The sequence below is a fragment of the Saccopteryx leptura genome, chromosome 6 (assembly GCF_036850995.1).
Source record: "Saccopteryx leptura isolate mSacLep1 chromosome 6, mSacLep1_pri_phased_curated, whole genome shotgun sequence".
Classification (NCBI taxonomy): domain Eukaryota; kingdom Metazoa; phylum Chordata; class Mammalia; order Chiroptera; family Emballonuridae; genus Saccopteryx; species Saccopteryx leptura.
The window spans coordinates 133,486,488-133,507,551 of NC_089508.1; the positions used below are offsets into that span (position 1 = coordinate 133,486,488).

Sequence of the window (21,064 nt, forward strand, 5' to 3'; positions counted from 1 at the left end):
GTTGCTTTCCCTACTTTCAATCTTAATGTTCTTAAAAACCACTTCACATTTCTCTTATAGAGATCTTTCTAAAATGTGTATTCAGCCATGTCATTGCCCTGTGTGAACACCTTCAGTCCATCCCTATTGTCTTCAGTATAATATCTGAGCTTCTCCTAGTGGCCCATCTACTACTTCAGTGTCATCTCTCACCCCCCTATACCTCCCACTTTATGTAACTATAAGAAACCACTTGGACTTCCTTTCTCACACTCAACCATTTCTTCCATAGCTTTGTTCTTGGGGTTGCCTCTGCCTGGAAAGCCCTTTCTACCCACCTCTCCTCCTTGGCTGGCTAGCTCTTACTCATTCTTTACCATTCATCTGATTTGGGAAGGCTTCCCTGACTGCTCCTTCCTCTCCCTGGCCATAACTGGGTTAGCTGCTCTTCATCTTGGCCATAGCTGATTGTCTAATGATTGCCCAGTGTGTCTGCTCTCTGGGATGCCAGTGTGTACTCCCTGAGGGCAGGGGCACTTGTGGTTCCTCTTTGTGTCCTCAGTGTTTGGCACAGAGTAAGCAGCCAATCCATCTATGTTGACTGGCTCAATGAAGGGCAGGAAGGAAAGAAAGCAGCTTCCAGACATGTCAAATAGGCTGAAATGTTAACATAATTTTGACTTTTAAATAGGCATAGTGTTTTTATATCAATATGTCTATTTCCATATGCCTGTTTACTTTTATCATGTATACTATATGCTGTTATATTCCTGATAAAAATGTATTCTGCATTTGGTTTTTAGGTTAAAGCCATTCACATCCATTCTGAAATGTTCTCAGTTCAAAATGGCTTGCTGACACCAACACTAAAGGCTAAGAGAGCTGAGCTGAGAGAGTACTTCAAAAAACAAATAGAAGAGCTTTACTCAATCTCCATGTGAAGTTCAAAGGAAGTTCTTCTCAGTACAATGGACTGTGTAGCAATATTACAGTTATTCTTGAAAGTAATGAGTCAGAATGATGCAGCTGAAAATGAATAAGCACGTGACCTTATGACTGAGCCTTTTCTTGTCCTAAGGAGTCCTTAACAATATTTTCTCTATCACCACTGAGTATACTTTATTTTTATTATAATGATATTGTAGCAAGCTGCTAAAAATATAGCAAATGGCAATGTAAAAATCAAGACTTTTCTCAAAACCGTGTACCACTAAAAGAAATATATTCTTCGTGTTCATAGCACTCTTATTAAACATAAAGGAAAAATATAACTGATATATTGTACTTAATTACTTGTGGAATAGTAACCAGATACAGCAAATATCTAGGCAATATGGACTACCTCATTCAATAACTAATTGTCAAAATTATAATTAAATCATACTTAAAAATTAAAACTAGGTGTACAGAATCATGCTAAAACAAAACATAATTCACAACCTACATAATTTCAGATTCTTCAAACATGACAATTCTTGTTGATGCAAAAAAAGTTTTTTCTAATTTTTACTTTTATTCATAAAAATGCAAAGTCAGATATTCTTAAAACAAATGTTATATTTATATAACATGTTGCAAAAGTCTTGCAATAATACATTTTCTTGTTTATAAGCTCATTAAAATATTCAGTAACTTCCTAGAAAAAAACGTAATGTATAACTTCTTCAAGAACAGTACATGTATGTTCTTGGACTTCTTACCACATGCATTCTAAAAGCTGTCTGTTGACTCTACAATGAATGGACCTTTGGGAAAGACTTGGGAAAAGAAACCCAGAATTATTTCTCAGGATGGGCAGCAATTAATGTACTTATGTTCCTTACTGGGTTCTTCCAGTCTCCCATTCTCAATATGTCCATTCCAGGTCTGGGAAACCCAAAACAGCTATAATTCTGAACAATTTCACTTTCTTTCAATAAGACAATCAAGGCATGATGTGGGGAGGAAGGAGTGTTATTTCCAAATAAAGTAATTTTTCCACAACATAATTTTGGAAGAACCTCTTCAAAAGACCCTTAGAAAATGTTTTAAGTCCATCATAGATAAATAACTCCTTGGGGAATAATTCCATTCATAAAATCTTTAAATGCTTTTAAGCTCAACCACAAAACCTCCTCTCTTGCATTATGTATTTAGACACTTCTTGCACCTGGGTGTCAACAATTTCATATAATTAAAGCCCAGCATGAACAACAATTAAGGTCCAACCTATAGACTGTCCATCTGCAGAATGAAACATCCCTAGGAACATGTTTTCTTTAGAGACAGGACTTGGAGAGCAGAGATGGGAGCAGTGTTCACAGTCCAGAAGCCTCTTTCCCCTGGAGCAAACCCAAACTGTAACTTAAAAGCTGCATGATCACACAGCCTTCTGGATGCGTGTGCATCAGTGATTACACACTTACAGTTCAGTCTTGGCAAAAGTGAACCACAGCTTCATTGGATGTATTTATCCAATTTTTAATATGTATTCCTTTGGCATATTCTCTTTGCAGACTCTCTACTTGCATTTATATTTTTGACTTTTCATAAATGAGCTAGTTCTACACACATTAACTTTTAAAGGCATTTCTGAATAAACAAATACCAGAAAATGTCCAAGGCCACATCTGTTTAGCATTATTTTTTTATATTCAATATATATTTGACTAATTAAAAGGGAAAATCTTAGCTGAATCGGATATTTGTACTAAAGACAAGTAGCTAGCTTCACATCTTGAAGAAAATGAAGCTGTTTCCCATTGTCCTTCCATTCAACTTAATTGTATAGCTGGATTTGTTTCCAAAAGGAACTTATTTTGATTCTATTTATACCTCATAGTAGTTAGATATGGTTGATTATGGAGAACTTAAGATTTCTTCTTTTTTTTATTTTGAAGATCTTATATTTCTTTTTTTCCCGAACAACAGTAGTACAGTTTAATAAATTGAAGTAAAGCCTCTTGATAGAGAACTATGCAATACTTTAAAATGTTAGCAATGAATTTATTGTACAAAAATGCTTATTTAAAAATTTTTGCCTGACCTGTGGTGGCCCAGTGGATAAAGCATCAACCTGGAATGCTGAGGTTGCTGGTTCGAAACCCTGAGCTTGCCTAGTCAAGGCATATATAGGAGTTGATGCTTCCTGCTCCTCCCCACTTCTTCCTCTCTCTCCCCTCTAAAATGAATAAATAAAATCTTTAAATAAAAATTTTATAACACCTTTATTGAGATAAAATTTACATGCCAGAGCATATTATGTTTCTATCAGCCTTCCTGGTCTGTGTGAAATCCTCACACTTGGGCCAGTAGACAAGTTACTGCAGAAGTGCTGAGAGAAGTGAACAGTGGGCCCGAAATATATTGCATGTACATTGTATATCTATTCCTCTAACTCCACTGAATTTTTTTTAATAAAGGAGAAATGAAACAATATGTATTAATGGACAGATCCTTCTTGCTTCAGATTTCTTAACTTTATTTAGGGGGAAAAAAGTTTGTATTTCTCTTTAAGTCTATGTACTTACAATGTTCAACTTCATAGTGGATGTCAGATCCAATTTAAGTCTAGAGGTTTAACAGAGATTAATTCCTTAGGCATAAACATGCTCACTCTTAAACCCTTGGCCTTTTATCTGTTTCTTTTAATTCAAATGCATTAGTAATTCTCACATTTTACAAACTAATCTTGTATATATTATAAAATAGAATATATGTCATTTTTTTTTCCTTTTGCCATAAAAGACATCTCTGTATTATATTGTGATTATCCCCAGGTGAGAAGGGAACTCTGACCAGGTGTGGTGCATAGGCCTAACTCCAACTATTAGGAACTCAGGAGTTCAAGAAATGAACATACCATGTCTCCTTCATATGAGCAAGTCAACCTTTTATTCCTAATTTAAGTGAAACTGCAAGCATGAGAAAAAAATAGAACTTTCTATTGCTATTTTTATAGTCAGGTGATGTTTTAGCAACTTGAAGTTGGCACTTAACTTGATTATATTACCCATCAAAAAAATCTTATTTTTCATGAATTTCTCTTTATTTTCCAAATGTATTAAAGCACAAATGTGATCTAGTTATTTAGAATACAAAATACTGCTAAATGAATGTAAAGAATGGAAAAATGTATTTTTGCATGAAAACAGACTACTTGCAAACTTGCTCAATTATCTCAGGAAAAAAAGAATGAATAATCATATATAGAATTGACAAACTATATGTTGAGCTAAGTTGCTACATTTTCTTGCCTGTTTTTATGTTAAGGAAGCATATACAAGGGGTCCTCCGGTTATGACAGTCTTGACATAAGACATTTCAAGTTTACGACGCTCACTGCCATAAAAACTTAACAACAAAATTGAAACTTGAGTGTTACAGCTTCCGCCATTAGTTCATAGTTATGGACTACATGGGCGAACTAGTTTAGTTGTGTGTGGTGGGAGAATATGCAGTAACGTGGCATATGCGTGAGGGAGTTGGTGTCCCCCAGTACACTTACCCACACCATTTTGGACTGTTAAAAGTGCAAGTGTTCTGTTTGTGTTAGGTTACAGTATGTTTCAACTTACACCAAAATTCAGGTTACATCGCTGTCGTAGGAATGGAACTGTGTAGTAACCTGAGGACCCCCTGTACATGAAAATACAAAACGATCCTGGTAGTCTGAATTTTCTCTTAAGTATGCTGCACAGCCCATTCTGTGAAGCTACAATTAACTGCAGAAAGAATGGAATTAGCATTCAAGTGAGGAGAAAGCCCCAAATGAGAAACCTCAGTTAGAGTACAATGAGTGGCTATCACCCAGAGGCAATAGATAAAGATCTGGAATACAAGCATTTCTAAACCTGATCCCAAACTGAAAAGGTTTTCTTGAGGTGACAGTGGCTTTTAAACATTCATTTGACTGTGACAGTGGCTTTTAAACATTCATTTGACTGGTTATTTTAATTTTCCTTGTTAAGTCATTGCAACAAGTGCATGGAAGGAAAATGGATATTTTTTGAAGAATTGCTTATTCTACTTTCAATTTTTAAAAAGATTAAAATATTACTTTTTAAATATGCATAAAAGTATCTTAACTATATTATATTTTAGTTGCTTTGTTATAATAGCATGCATATAAAATATAAAATGCATTTATAAAAACTTTTGTAAAAAATAAAAATTTTTTGTTTCTCAAAGTTGCTTATAATTACTATTTTATATCTTTATATTACATAATCCTGTGCTATTAGTATATTTGGTAATCATCGATCATAGTGCTTATGGTAAAAATGGTATCAGGCTATGTCACTAGTCTGCAAAGTCTACATCCTCTGTAAGGGTCCCCAAATTTCAAAGCCTTATTATTTTATGGTCCCGTAAGAGGCCCTCCTTTGCTTTGCACACTTGCTATTACCAAATGTGTCCTGGATTTAAATTGTTTTATATTTTTAAAAGAATATGGTCACTCTCAGGTTTTGGCACTAAAAAAAAAAGAAAAAGAAAGAAAGAAAAGAACAAATAACCGTATTCAAATTTTACATCATGATTGCCTATAAACAGTATTTCCATAATGTCTTTTACCCATATACAAGTTAACCAGGTACACTTTCTTAAAATGATATGTTCTCCCAAGTCTAAATTATGCAGTCTGCCTTCTATGTATTTGCTAGCTAGCCTCCACTCCTTTCTAGTCTCACAGCTTTTAGTGTAATTGGCTTCACTCTCATTTCTTGTCTGGAATATTGCAGTGTGTACAGCAAATAGTCGCGGCCATCACAGCCACCTGGCACGTGCAGGTTCTCATTGAATTAGGACAGATGGTAGAGAAACAGCGGAGTCAAAAACTGGCGGGCCATTCCTTTTATTCTAGCCTCGCACCCAGCCAGCGAGTAAAAACATACTGGGCACCAAAACCCACTCATTCAGTGCTCACAAAGCTACTGACACATCCGGGTTTTCCTGGAATCAAAGGCCCCCAATAGCTCAGTTACCTCTAGGTCCCCATCTCCTGCTCTCTGCAAAAACTCTGCACAAACTGGCGTCTCCTTCAGCACTCCGCCATCTTGGCTGCTTCTCTGCACAAACATGGCCTCTCACTCTGCAAAACACATGGTCTCCTCCTTCCTCTTTCTTCCTTCTTCTTAAAACTTTGTGGCATGAAAACCTTTCTTCCAGCACACATTAGCAAAACAAAGTCCCTTCCCAAACAGGAAGGTAATTAGCAGTATCACCTAGCAGCATCATTCACGTGGGCAGTGCCATTTTTAACAAAGTGAGCATAAAAATCACATTTTACAAACTTATTTGCCCAACACAGTGCTTTCTTAATTAGTCTTCTGTTTCCACCCCAGCTTCCTCAAATTTCACCATCCACATTTCAGTCACAGAGACCTTTCTAAATTGGAAATCTGGTCATGCCAGTCTCTACTTAATATTCCTTCAATGACTTCTCATAGTTTTCAGAATGAAGTTGATTTCCTGGCTCAGCACACAAGGCCCTTCCTCCATGGAGCCTTGGCTCCAATCACACCAACTACTTTTTGTAGTGTCCTAAAAGCATCGTGTTTTTCTCTGCCTCTATGCAACACGTACAATCCTCTTTTTGTAGAATGCTCTTTCCTTCAATCCATCTAACTTACCACTCATCTCTTAAAACTCAGCTCAAGTATTATTGTCTCTGAGAAGTGTCCCACATGATTGACTGGTTGATTGTCCCTCTGCCCCACTCCTACTCAGATTGTGAGTTACTTGAGGTTGTAGCCTCAGTGCAGAAGATCTGGCCCATAGTGGATGCTCAAGCAAAGTCTATTGAATGAAAATCCCCTAGTCCTTTTTTACCCCCATATGTTGGATAGCATTAAGACTGTAATACCTGAAGGTACATTTCATCAATCACTGATTTATTTTTTCATTCTTGACAACTAAGCATAAATAAACTGGTTTTCAGTTGGACCCGAAAGCCTTTGGATGGTACAATAATTGAAATTGCTCAGTGGGTTTCTCCAAAAAAAAAGTTATCATAAAGATTTCCTCGGGGCTCCAGGAAATACTAAATCCACATACTGGCTGTTTTCCAAAAAGCTTTCTTCAGAAATCTCTTCAACATTTGGAATTTGTTTTCCCATGGAAGTTAGCATCTCTATGACTGTCCCAAACCTAATCAATCCTGTCACATGACTAAAATGAAACACTGATAGCAGAATTCTGAGTCTTAGATATGGGGGCAGTACAACAGGGAAGTGGAAGAAGTTCAATTTAACACTCATGACTGAATGCCTATACTTGTGTTTGTGTATTTGGGGATGTGTGGGGTCATAAAGAGATGATGGAGTTGAGGGGTCTCTGCTCTTTACCCTTTTGTAGAGGACACATTTCCTCTCTATTTATAGACTGGCTCTAGGTAAAGTTTTAAATAGACCAAGTCTATCTGTAGTCCCCTCCCCTTCCCTTGCTACCAAGGGCTTCAAGCTCTTTTTCTGGCTCCCCCATTCCTTTCACAGCCATGTTTTAGGAGGAATAGGAGCATGACAAGCAAACTTGCCAACTGTCAGGAGACCCATGCCACTATGCCAACCATCTGTCATTATAAGCCTCCCTAGGCTGTGGTTTCTTCAGCTGCATAATGAGGGGGCAGATAGATCATCTCTAAAGATCCTGTGACTCAAGAAATCATACAAAAAGTTATTTTCAGTTTTGAAACCCTATCCATTAACTCCCTTAATCCCCTAAATGTTTAATTGATGGCACATCAATGAATGTAATTCAATATAGACAGAGTTCTATGGAATAGGGCCACCAAAGGGCTGGTCAGCCTTTGCTTTAAGCTGTTTTCCTCTTTCAGTGTTTCCTCCATTTCTAGCTCTAGTCTAGGGCATCCCAGAATCCAGACCTCCCAAGGATCATTTAAGAAAGGGAAAGTGGAGTCTGGAGACTTGGCTTATAAACTAGAGTCTGGCTGTCAGTATATTATGGATGTGACTAAAGAAAGGATATTGAAATATGATCAGTGCTTTATACTGCAACAAAACCATGAGATTCCTGACTGAAGGACCATTTCTAATTCACCTCTATCCGCAGGACCTACCACAATGCTTAACACAGAATAAGGTACTAAGTATTGGTTCAGTGACTCAAAGCACTGTAATCAGGTAAGAATGACAGCTCTCTGTTCTTTAAAAAGTGAAATTTTAGTGGATTAAGTATATATTAAATCGATTGTCATAAATGACTTTCTATGAGCAGATCTGAAATAAAGAAGTGATGTAAAAATATAGTAGCTATATATGTGTTTATAGTCCCACACAATGTTGGAGCATCACAGAAAAGTCTTTGAGTTTTCTAATTTCATCTCTACAAAGGGCATTTTTTAATATTGTACAATGTCATTTAAAAAAATGGTTATTATATGCACAATATGCTTATCAAATGCAGCCAGACGGTTCAGCTTGGATGTATGGAGAGAGAGAGTCATTCCTACCGTCCTCCAATTGAGCAGAGCAAAAGAGCTGAGCCCCAGGGGTGCCCCTGTAGAATTCCAAACCTTAACAAAGTATGTCCAGGTGTCCAGGAGGTAGTTTCTGGGCAGGGGTAAGGGGTAAAGAAACTTCTGGAACCCAAGATTTCCAAATGCTTGGATAGACTCTCAAGTACCATGGCCCCCCTGTTGACTGAAGGTGATCAATGTGACACTCCCTTTTACTTTCATATCCTTTTGTTCCTCGCTGGCCTTCCTGCACCAGGTCGGGCTAACCCCCAGCGGGACTCCCTGTGCTCAGATACCTAAAACGCCATTAACGAGGGCTTTACTGCAGTGCTGATACCGAGAGCAGCTGAGGCGCCAGTAGCAGGTGTTGGCACAAACTCCTGGGGTAAGAAATAGGCTTTTTACTGTGACTTCCCTGTCAGCACGAAGCCAGGGAGCCTGCATCAAAGGCCCAGGAGCCACGCGGGCCACCGTCAAACCGCTGCACAGCCAGGAGGCGGGAGGCTACCATCTTTCTCCGGCTTCCCAGAAGCCTCAGCGCGCGGCCTGGCCAGGATAAAAACGCGGGAGCGAGGCGGGTGGCCCGTCTGGTGCTGTGCGTCCCCCTCGCTTCTCTCAGTCTGGGCTGCAGACCACTCCTGGACGTTCAGTCCCCTCCACAGTGGCTCAGTTCCTCAGGAAGGCGACTAGACAGCCCAGGGCCGAGAGGCCCCGGAGGCCTGGGGGTGGGGGCAATGTGGCCGCTACAGGTCTATACCCGCAAGAGGAAGGCGGGTCAGAGGCTCAACCTGACGCCGACGCTAGACCTAGGCCCGCCAGTGATGGCAGAAGCCCTCCCGGGCCCGGGCCGAAGGCTCGCTGCCCACTGTAAGTTCTGCCGCACTGACGGGCGGGTGGAAGAGCATGGAGGTGGGGCTGAGGGACGCGCAGTAGCTGGGCCTCGGCCCCCGGGAGCCCTGAAGCCAGAGGGCTGGCCTCCATGGCTCTTGCCCTGAAACCTGCCGCCTTCGTTTAGGCCTGAAAAGAAATGGCAAAGCTCACGGTTTGCGGAAGATCGTGGAGAAGGCGGAGCGGAGCGGGCCTGGCGGCAGCAGCTGGAAGCCACACAGGTGTGTAGCCCCGGGTGACAGCCTGTGCCTTCTGGCCTCCTCCTCAGACCCTCAGTCCTGGTCTGGTAGCTAATAACCTCTCATTCTAAGAGTCAACGAAAGGAATAAATAAATTGAAACTATGATTTCGTTCTTCTGAACGTAGATCCAGAAACTTCAGGGGAACAATATTTTTTAAAAGAGGAAATTTTGCAAACTTACCTAAAAGCGAGTGAGAGAAAACATTCAGAAAAGCATCCATAGAATAAATTGGGTATTGGTAAGCTCTGTTCCATACTTTTTCCTAATGATGTCCCCAGAAGAGCTGTTCAGATTCCAAATAGTGTGAACAGAGACGTGGAGAGCTAAGTCCAGGTGGTGCAAACTAATTGTGTTGTTTGTTTGTTAGCTCTCAGTTAGGAGATGCAGAAGAGAAAACCCTGCAAGGAAATAGCGCTAGCGAGGAAGAGACCCAGGATGAGAAGATTGCTCCATTGAGCGTATGTATGATTCTGCTAAGATCCTCGGGTGCTGTAGTGTATGGACCCGCGGACCTGATATACCGCCATTGAAAGTGGAATGTGGCCTTTGTTCAACAGAGACCAAATACGTAGCTTTCCAGTGTTTTTATGAACATTGATGTTCTGTGTTCAGACAGGACCTTGAATTTCTGTTTCTGATAGATGCATAGCCATGCATTTTTGTTTTTTCATTCCCTTGACAAAAATTTGAGAGAAATCTGTCAACAGCTAATTTTCTGCATGACGTATTAAAACGTTTTGTGTATGTTTCCCATTCCCTTATGTTTGGTAGCCCTTAAACATTTTAAAGCCATTTTCATGTTTTCCCACTTGACTTTCTGTTAGCAACTATATAGAAACAGAGGATTCGTTTCCATTGGAATTTTATATACCGTAACTTCTTGATCTACTGTGTTTAATATGGATTCTGTTCAGTATTTTAAAGATGGATAACAGTAGTTTAGAGAAATTCTGATTTTAAAAATTGTTTGTAATTCATCTAATATTAGCATTAAAGTTGATAGTTATGTTCCACTGTTATCGTTTACATAATCCTCTATAATGTTTTTTTGGGGAGGGCAGTTTCAACCAAAATAAAGCATTTTTTAAAAAGGCTTTGAACCCAGATTATAACTCTTAAGTGTTCCTTATAGGTCAGACTACTCGAAGTATTTAAGCAGTTCTTTCTAATTTTTAGAAGAAATATATATATTTCTTTTACATTCTTTTTGTGCCTTTTAAAAAATCATTTTACGAATTATCTAATGGTACATTCCTCTAACATTAGTCTTTTAAAAATATGATTTTTAGGGTGTGCATAATGCTTTGTCTTATAGATAGATGTATTGTAATTTATATAACTATTTTCCTGTGGTTGGAGGATTGAAATTGTTTCCAAGATTTTGCGGTTATAGATTCAGTGGATATCTTAATGAAGAAATTTTTTTGTGCTCCTCAACTTGGTATCCTAAGACAAATAAATACTTTACACTGAGTCAAAGGTTGGATCATGTTTAAATTTTTTTATTCATGTTGGCAAATCAGCACTATCTTACCTGAAACTTAAAATATATATATATTTGATAGATAAAAAGTAGGATATTGTTTTACTTTTCATTTCTTTGAACGCTAGTAAACTTAATGTTTTTTTCTCTAATTTCATTAGTCATTTTTGTTTCTTTTTTGTGAAATACTTGTTCATTATACACTGAATATAATTATACTTTACACATATAACAAGTATTTTCATATTTGTTTGCCTTTAATTTTATTTCTGGTATTATAGACTTATTTATCATTTTTTCTTTTGATCTATTTTGCTTTCATATTTAGAGAGAAAAAGCCCTTCCTACCTAGAGGATCAGAAAAATATTCACCTTTATCTTCTGGTTGCTGAGTTATCTCACAGTTGTTAATTGACTAGTATTTTGTTGACTCCCTAAATATGTCTACAATATTATATTTTAATGTTTGTTTTCAGATGTATTATTAAATATCAGATTACATCTGATCAGTAAGCTGAAAGAATCTATTCTACATTTGAAACTAATACAAAGTTGACATTAGTTTTTCAATTTCAAAATGAACAAATTAGTGTGACATAATATCCAATCTTATAATATTTTCTATCTTTAATTCTTATTTCACATAGGATTCATTGACTGATGACCTCCATATTGACAGTAGTTCATCAAATAGTGAACTAGCATCAGGTAAGACAGTCAGACATGATTTTCCTCAGTTTTCTTTCTTGAAAGCAGTAAGCATCCATTTGTTTCTCTTCTGACTCCCCATCTCAGTGTAAGAGGTGTTTTCTCAGTGAGAGAGGTGACAAATGCTGAAAAAGAGAGATTGACTTGAACTAATCGAGTTTTAGTTGGAGAGATTAAGAAGGGCATCCATGAGGGAATAGCATTTAATTGAGATCTGAAGAAGAGTAGAAATTAATTCTGCAAAGAGACAAGCAAAGAGCAGTTCAGGCTGAAGGAACAGCATGTGCAAAGACCCTAACTTGGACTGAGCATTATGTGTTCAGAGAACTGAAGGAAGGCCAGTGTGGCTGCAGTCCAGAGAAGAGGAGGAAATGTAGTAATAAGGTAAGGCTGGACAGACAGAGGCCTTGCAGGCCATGTCATAGCTATTAGTGTTTATATTTGGAGCAGCCAGAAGCCACTAAAGTCTTTTACATAGAGATTGATATGATCGCTTTAGCTAAAGTATGGGAAGAAGCAGAAGTGGATGTAAATAGACCAGTTAGGAAGCTACTGCAGTAGTTTAAGGGAGAAATGATGGCCTTTTGTACTAAGAGATGACATTGGAAATGGAAAGAGGTGGGCATATCTGATGGTGGCTAGTTTAGGGAGTGAAATTGATAGAATTTGGCAAATGAAGAGTGAAGGAGATGGAAGTATCAAAGACGACACCTGTTTCTGGTTTGGATAACTGGACATTTTAGGTGGTACCATTCACTGAAAAAATACTGTTTGTGGGAAAGATCATAAATTTTATTTTTAATGCATTAAGTTGTGGGTGTCTTTAAGATGACTCAGTAGTAATGTAAAATAGGGAATTAGATGTGGAGGGCTGCTGGTAAACCATTACATACTAGTGTAATTGAAGTTATTTTTAAAAACAAGAAAGGATGTCTTCAGTATAGCAGAAATACTGAGGAGTTCTTTAAAGCAGATGAGATCAGATTAATGAATAAATCAAAAGCAGAGAAAAACCACTGCAGAGGTAAGAATAGTTCCAGAGGTTTTGAAATGCTTGATCAACAAATGAAAAAAAAAAACTATAATAGAAAGGACCTTAAAGGAAATGTCAAGGTGGTGGATTAAGCACCATATTCAGCATTACGTGGCCTGGCCTCTCTCCTCATACCCTTCTTATATAGAAAACACTGGCAGCTGCTAGTGCCTGCTGCCTGTATAAAAACCTTGGGAACTACTCCCAAGCAAAGTGAACTAAGGGGTTGGCTCCCAAAAGTCAATGTTGGGGCTAGAGTGAGAAGCAAAAGAGAGTCTGAAGTAACTCCAGATTGCTGCAAGGATAGCAAAGGGAGAAAAAAAAAATAAAGATAGATTGTGCTTGTTAACCCCAGAATAAAGATATGGTATGGCTCTCTGGAGTGGAAATTCTGATACTGGAGACTTTCAGTTTGGGCACTGGCTAGACAATGGCAATGCCCCCATGTAACCTACAACACCCAGAAAATTGAGGAGGATGTCCCCACCCAGAACATAAGTTCTCAGAATTTCTCATCACTCTTCTGAAATCTCTGCAAGCAGGCTACAAAATTAATACTCACTGCCATACAGAGATTGTCAAGTAGAAATATGGACAGATGACCAGGAACAGTGAAACTTTTGAAGAAAATCAGTGCCATGGAAGAGAGGCAACAAACAGAAGGACTAACATCCAAGTAAATGGTAGAAAACTTCTAAGTAAATATTCTTTTAGAGGCAAGTTGCCATTGAATCCATACTATAATAGGATACTGTAAAAAATTATAGTTCCTGGAAAATAAAAATATCAAATTTAAAAACTCAGTAAACAAACCTAATATTAAATGAATTCAGATGAAAATCAAATCAACAAGTTAGAAGATAAGGTAGAGGAATATTTCCTATAATATAATGCAAAAGAACATGAGAGGTGCTCAACAAATGCTTTTTTTCTCCTTCTTTTCTTTTCCTGGTTAACTTCTACTATTCTTCAAACATAAATTCAAGTGCCATCTCTCTTAGGAAGCCTCTTCTGGCTATTCTCTCTTTTGTATTATTTGTTTTTGGTTTTTTAATTTTTATTTATTGGTTTTAGAGAGAGAAAGGAAGGAAGAGAGAAAAAGAAGGAGAAACATCAATTTGTTTCACTTACTTATGCATTCATTGGTTGATTCTTGTATGTGCCCTGACTGGGAATCAAACCCACAACCGTCTTCTCTCTTTCTAAATAAGGTGTTCTATTCTGGTTGTTCTGTGACACTCTTTGTCATAGGACTCAAAACAGTAGTGTAATTTTTTTTTTTCCTCTTGACCCTAAAGCCATTGAGAATAAGCACTACATTTTATCTTCCTATCCCATGCTTGGGACATAATACAGTTTCATGTGCTAATTGAGTAAGTTTTGGGCTCTATTTAAAATGAGAAAATAAACCATTAATCATAACCAGTATTTTCTAAAGTTGTAGTTTAAATATATGATAAATGTCCTTAGTCACTAGATTTATCAAGTTGATGTGTGAAAGATAGAAGGAAATAGAGAATAGACTGTCTCTAATTTACTAACTGGTTGTATTTCTAAGGGTTTAATTGTTGATTAATATTTGTAACCTGGAGTGCTTTTTTTCATAAAATATAAATGGTTAGGTTTTAAGCAGCCTATAAAATTCTACTTAACATGTAATTACTTTTTCATTTAATTTATTGGGGTGACATTGGTTAATAAAACCATACAGGTTTCAAATGTACAACTCAATAAAATAATATCTGCATACTGCATTGTGTACTCACCACCCAAAGTCAGGTCTCTTTTCATCCCCATTTATCCCTCCTTTGCCCATTAACACCTCCCCCCACCCCCTTTCCCTCTGGCTATCACCATACTGTTGTCTGTGTCTATATGTCACATCTATATATGTCATATATATATAATTTTTTTTTGCTTAATCCCTTCACTTTTTTTCACCCAGCCCCCTAACCCCTACCCCTCTGACAGCTGTCAGTCTATTCTATATATCTATGTTTTGTTTTCATTTTGTTAAATTATTTTATTGATTATATTTCACATACAAGTGAGATCATATGGTATTTGTCTTTCTGTGATTGACTTATTTCACTTAGCATAGTAATTTCTGGGTCCATTCATACTGTCACAAAAGACAGGATTTCCTTTTTTTGCTTAGCCAAGTAGTATTCCATTGTGAAAATGTACCATCTGCTCATCTACTGATGGGAACTTGGGTTGTTTCCAGATCTTGGCTATTGTAAATAATGCTGTAATGGACATAGTGATGCATATATTCTTTCAAATTAGTATTTCAGGTTTCTTTGGATATATTCTCAGAAGTGGGATTGCTGAGTCAAAAGGTATTTCCATTTTTAATTTTGAGGGGAAACTTCATACTGTTTTCGACCATGGCTGCAGAAGTCTGTATCCCCACCATCAGTGCATGAAGGTTTCCTTTTCTCTACATCCTTGTCAGCACTTGTGTGTTGGTTTATTGATATTAGCCATTCTGACAGGCATTAGGTGATATCTCATTATAGTTTTAATTTGCTTTTCTCTGATGATGAATGACATTGAGCATCTTTTCATATATCTATTGGCCATCTTAATGTTCTCTTTGGAGAAGTGTCTGTTCAGATCCTTTACGCACACACCTTTATGGTCAATTAATTTTTTTTTTTTTGTATTTTTCCGAAGCTGGAAACGGGGAGGCAGTCAGGTAGACTCCTGCATGCGCCCGACCAGGATCCACCCGGCATGCCCACCAGGGGGCGATGCTCTGCCCATCTTGGGGCTTCACTCTGCTGCAATCAGAGCCATTCTAGCGTCTGAGGCAGAGGCTACAGAGCCATCCTCAGCGCCCGGGCAAACTTTGCTCCAGTGGAGCCTTGGCTGTGGGAGGGGAAGAGAGAGACAGAGAGGAAGGAGAGGGGGAAGGGTGGAGAAGCAGATGGGCGCTTCTCCTGTGTGCTCTGGCTGGGAATTGAACCCTTGACTCCTGCACGCCAGGCTGATGCTCTACCACTGAGCCAAGTGGCCAAGGCCTATGGTCAATTAATTTTTGACAAAGGAGGCAAGAACATATACTGGAGTAAAGACAGTCTCTTCAGTCAATTGTGTTGGGAAAATTGAACGGGTACATACAAAAAACTGAAACTAGCCACCAACTTATACCATACACAAGAATAAATTCAAAAAAGACTTAAATGTAAGTCACTAAACCATAAAATCCTAGAAGAAAATATAGGCATTTGTCGTAACAATATTTTTGCCAATATATCTCTTTGGGTAGGGGAAACAAAGGAAAAAGTAAACAAATGGGACTATATCAAACATGTAATTGTTTTAATTCTATCTTGAAATCTAGTAACTTTGAAATTTTATGAAAATTAATTCAGGACTTTTTATTTAATGTGGAAGATTGAACATATGCATTTACTTCTCTCTGTTAAAACCTCATGGAAATATCAGTAAAGGCATAAATAAGACATGAAACTAAAAGGTGGAGAAGAAGAACAAGATCTCAGCTGACAATAGATAACCAACAAGTTTGGAATCTAGGAGGCAGATGAATAAATTATAAGTAGCCTGCCCTAACAGACAAAAAATAAAAAAGAAAAGAAAAGAAAAAAAAAAGTGCTAGGAGAAATAGGCTGCCTACAGTAAGAACAAACCAAGAATCAAACTGACTTAGGCTAGAGGTTTAGGAATTAGAGGCATTACATATACCTGAAGGAATCTGTATAGATAGTGTTGAAAAGAGGATTTTTGAAAATCTTTAAAAGTAGCAGTTAGATGTTTTGATCACTTCAACACTGTATGGCCTGGCAACTACTCTTTCCTACCCTAGCAGTACAGAGACCTTGAAACAGAGGGTCTGACTCAGGGATGGTAGGTGCTGCCTGGCGCAGGGGTGCTAGATTACAAACTTGCAGAGGGGATGGGGGAAGGAGGGAAAGGAATTGGTAAAGTGTGTATGCTTGGTAGTAAATCCCCTACCCCCTTTTTCCTCCTCAAGAAAACATACCCACATTAGGGGAATGTAGGATTTCTCTTTTGGAAACTTCTCTGCCCAGGAGAAGACCTATATTCTAGCAGTAATGGCTTGGTCTCTGTCTAAATACCCTTCAGTAATACTCACTAATTCCTAAATTTCACTCATAAATTCTGAGTTTCCAGCTGCTATTTTAGTACCTTGTTCTTGAACATTCAAGAATTAGTGTTCTTGAATGTTTAAAGAAACATTCAAAGAAAGCATTTAAAGAAAACATTTAAGCCTGACCAGTGGTGGCACAGTGGATAAAGTGTTGACTGGGGAAACTGAGGTCCTAGGTGCGAAACCCTGAGGTCGCCAGTTTGAATGTGGGGTCACCAGCTTGAGTGTGGGGTCGCCAGCTTGAGAGTGGAGTCTCCAGCTTGAGTATGGGATCATTGACATGATTCCATGGTCTCTGGCTTGAGCCCAGAGGCCGCTGGCTTGAAGCCCAAGGTTGCTATGCTAGTTTGAGCATGAGGTAACTGGCTTGGTTTGAGCCCTGGGTCAAGGCACGTATGAGAAGCAATCAGTGAACAACTAAAGTGATGCAAGTATAGGTTGATGCTTCTCATCTCTCTGCCTTCCTGTCTCTCTAGAAAGAAAAAAAAGAGAAAGTAAGAAAGAAAAACATTTAAAATTAAAAAATAAATAGATATGAAATACAAAGAAACTTGAAGGACATGGACAAGGCAAGGAAAAGAAAACTTAAAAGCCATATCTTGATTATCATCCTTGGGATGATGAAAAATGTATATGAAACAAGTTCAGGCTAGTATAAAAAGGAACATGCAGAGAACAAAAAGAGTTCTTTATTTTTTTTATTTTTTTATTTTTTTTAATAAATTTTTATTAATGGTAATGGGATGACATTAATAAATCAGGGTACATATATTCAAAGAAAACATGTCTAGGTTATTTTGTCATTAAATTATGTTGCATACCCCTCGCCCAAAGTCCGATTGTCCTCCGCCACCCTCTATCTAGTTCTCTGTGCCCCTCCCCCTCACCCTAACTCTCTCTCTCCCTCCCTCCCATGTCCTCCCTCCCCCCACCCCTGGTAACCACCACACTCTTGTCCATGTCTCTTAGTCTCGTTTTTATGTTCCACCAATGTATGGAATCATGTAGTTCTTGTTTTTTTCTGATTTACTTATTTCACTCCGTATAATGTTATCAAGATCCCACCATTTTGCTGTAAATGATCTGATGTCATCATTTCTTATGGCTGAGTAGTATTCCATAGTGTATATGTGCCACATCTTCTTTATCCAGTCCTCTATTGAAGGGCTTTTTGGTTGTTTCCATGTCTTGGCCACTGTGAACAGTGCTGCAATGAACATGGGGCTACATGTGTCTTTACGTATCAATGTTTCTGAGTTTTGGGGGTATATACCCAGTAGAGGGATTGCTGGGTCATAAGGTAGTTCTATTTGCAGTTTTTTGAGGAACCACCATACTTTCCTCCATAATGGTTGTACTACTTTACAGTCCCACCAACAGTGGATGAGAGTTTCCTTTTCTCCGCAGCCTCTCCAACATTTGCTATTACCCGTCTTGTTGATAATAGCTAATCTAACAGGAGTGAGGTGGTATCTCATTGTAGTTTTGATTTGCATTTCTCTAATAACTAATGAAGCTGAGCATCTTTTCATATATCTGTTGGCCATTTGTATCTCTTCCTGGGAGAAGTGTCTGTTCATGTCCTCTTCCCATTTTTTTATTGGATTGTTTGTTTGTTTGTTTGTTGTTGAGTTTTATGAGTTCTTTGTAAATTTTGGATATTAGGCCTTTATCTGAGCTGTTGTTTGAAAATATCATTTCCCATTTAGTTGGCTGTCTGTTTATTTTGATATCAGTTTCTCTTGCTGAGCAAAAACTTTTTATTCTGATGTAGTCCCATTCATTAATTTTTGCCTTCACTTCTCTTGCCATTGGAGTCAAGGTCATAAAATGTTCTTTAAAACCCAGGTCCATGATTTTAGTACCTATGTCTTCTTCTATGTACTTTATTGTTTCAGGTCTTATATTTAGGTCTTTGATCCATTTTGAATTAATTTTAGTACACAGGGACAGGCTGTAGTCGAGTTTCATTCTTTTGCATGTGGCTTTCCAGTTTTCCCAACACCATTTGTTGAAGAGGCTTTCTTTTCTCCATTGTGTGTTGTTGGCCCCTTTATCAAAGATTATTTGACCATATATATGTGGTTTTATTTCTGGCCTTTCTATTCTGTTCCATTGGTCTGAGTGTCTATTTTTCTGCCAATACCATGCTGTTTTGATTGTCGTGGCCCTATAATATAGTTTGAAGTCAGGTATTGTAATGCCCCCAGCTTCATTCTTTTTCCTTAGGATTGTTTTGGCTATTCAGGGTTTTTTATAGTTCCATATAAATCTGATGATTTTTTGTTCCATTTCTTTAAAAAATCTCATAGGAATTTTGATGGGAATTGCATTAAATTTATATATTGCTTTGGGTAATATGGCCATTTTAATTATATTTATTCTTCCTATCCAAGAACAAGGAATATTTTTCCATCTCATTGTGTCTTTTTCTATTTCTCTTAATAATGCCTTGTAGTTTTCGTTATATAGGTCCTTTACATTCTTTGTTATGTTTATTCCTAGGTATTTTTTTGTTGTTGTTGCAATCGTGAAGGGGATTATTTTTTTGAGTTCATTTTCTAATATTTCATTGTTGGCATATAGAAAGGCTATGGACTTTTGTATGTTAATTTTGTATCCTGTGACCTTACTGTATTGGTTTATTGTTTCTAATAATCTTTTTGTGGAGTCCTTCGGGTTTTCGATGTATAGGATCATATCATCAGCAAAAAATGATACCTTTACTTCTTCTTTTCCGATATGGATGCCTTTTATTTCTTTGTCTTGTCTGATTGCTCTGGCCAGAACTTCTAGCACCACGTTAAATAAGAGTGGAGAGAGTGGTCAACCCTGTCTTGTTCCTGATTTAAGGTAGAAAGTCCTCAGTTTTATGCCGTTTAATATGATGTTGGCTGATGGTTTATCATATATGGCCTTTATCATGTTGAGATATTTTCCTTCTATACCCATTTTGTTGAGAGTCTTAAACATAAAATTGTGTTGTATTTTATCAAAAGCCTTTTCTGCATCTATTGATAAGATCATGTGGTTTTTGTTCTTTGTTTTGTTGATATGGTGTATTACGTTAACCGTTTTGCGTATGTTGAACCATCCTTGAGATTCTGGGATAAATCCCACTTGATCATGATGTATTATTTTTTTAATATGTTGTTGTATTCGGTTTGCCAGTATTTTGTTTAGTATTTTAGCATCTGTATTCATTAGAGATATTGGTCTGTAGTTTTCTTTCTTTGTGCCATCCTTGCCAGGTTTTGGTATGAGGGTTATGTTGGCCTCATAAAATGTGTTTGGAAGTATTGCTTCTTCTTCAATTTTTTGGAAGACTTTGAGTAGAATAGGAACCAAGTCTTCTTTGAATGTTTGATAGAATTCACTAGTATAACCGTCTGGGCCTGGACTTTTATTTTTGGGGAGGTTTTTAATAGTTTTTTCTATTTCCTCCCTGCTGATTGGTCTGTTTAGGCTTTCTGCTTCTTCATGACTCAGTCTAGGAAGGTTGTATTGTTCTAGGAATTTATCCATTTCTTCTAGATTGTTGTATTTGGTGGCATATAATTTTTCATAGTATTCTACAATAATTCTTTGTATATCTATGATGTCTGTGGTGATCTCTCCTCTTTCATTTTGGATTTTATTTATTTGAGTCCTGTGCCTTTTTTCCTTGGTGAGTCTTGCCAAGGGTTTGTCAATTTTGTTGATATTTTCAAAGAACCAGCTCCTTGTTTTATTGATTTTTTCTATAGTTTTTCTGTTCTCTATTTCATTTATTTCTGCTCTGATTTTTATTATCTCCTTTCTTCGGCTGGTTTTGGGTTGTCTTTGTTCTTCTTTTTCTAGTTCCTTAAGGTGTGAAGTTAAGTGGTTTACTTCGGCTCTCTCTTGTTTGTTCATATAGGCCTGAAGTGATATGAACTTTCCTCTTATTACTGCTTTTGCTGCATCCCAGAGATTCTGATATGTCGTATTTTCATTTTCATTTGTCTGTATATATCTTTTGATCTCTGCGCTTATTTCTTCTTTGACCCATTCATTTTTTAGAAGTATGTTGTTTAGTTTCCACATTTTTGTGGGTTTTTCCCCCTCTTTTTTGCAGTTGAATTCTAGTTTCAAGGCTTTATGATCAGAAAATATGCTT

The 21,064-nt window shown here is 37.6% G+C and overlaps 2 protein-coding genes across 6 annotated transcripts in view; both read left to right on the forward strand.

Annotated features, from left to right (window-relative positions):
* Positions 1–3,552, forward strand: part of ACSL6 (acyl-CoA synthetase long chain family member 6) — a 58,905-nt gene extending 55,353 nt beyond the window's left edge. For all 5 annotated transcript variants that reach the window (XM_066344518.1, XM_066344517.1, XM_066344520.1 and 2 more), the window contains exon 21: positions 783–3,552. In XM_066344518.1, coding sequence (XP_066200615.1) covers positions 783–920 — 138 coding nt within the window. In that variant the 3' untranslated portion in view covers positions 921–3,552. The remainder of the gene's footprint in view (positions 1–782) is intronic.
* Positions 3,553–9,168: 5,616 nt separating this feature from the next.
* The window catches only part of MEIKIN (meiotic kinetochore factor), a 134,549-nt gene continuing 122,653 nt past the window's right edge, over positions 9,169–21,064 (forward strand). The window contains exons 1-4 of the mRNA XM_066341743.1: positions 9,169–9,301; positions 9,450–9,543; positions 9,932–10,022; positions 11,695–11,755. Coding sequence (XP_066197840.1) covers positions 9,169–9,301; positions 9,450–9,543; positions 9,932–10,022; positions 11,695–11,755 — 379 coding nt within the window. The remainder of the gene's footprint in view (positions 9,302–9,449; positions 9,544–9,931; positions 10,023–11,694; positions 11,756–21,064) is intronic.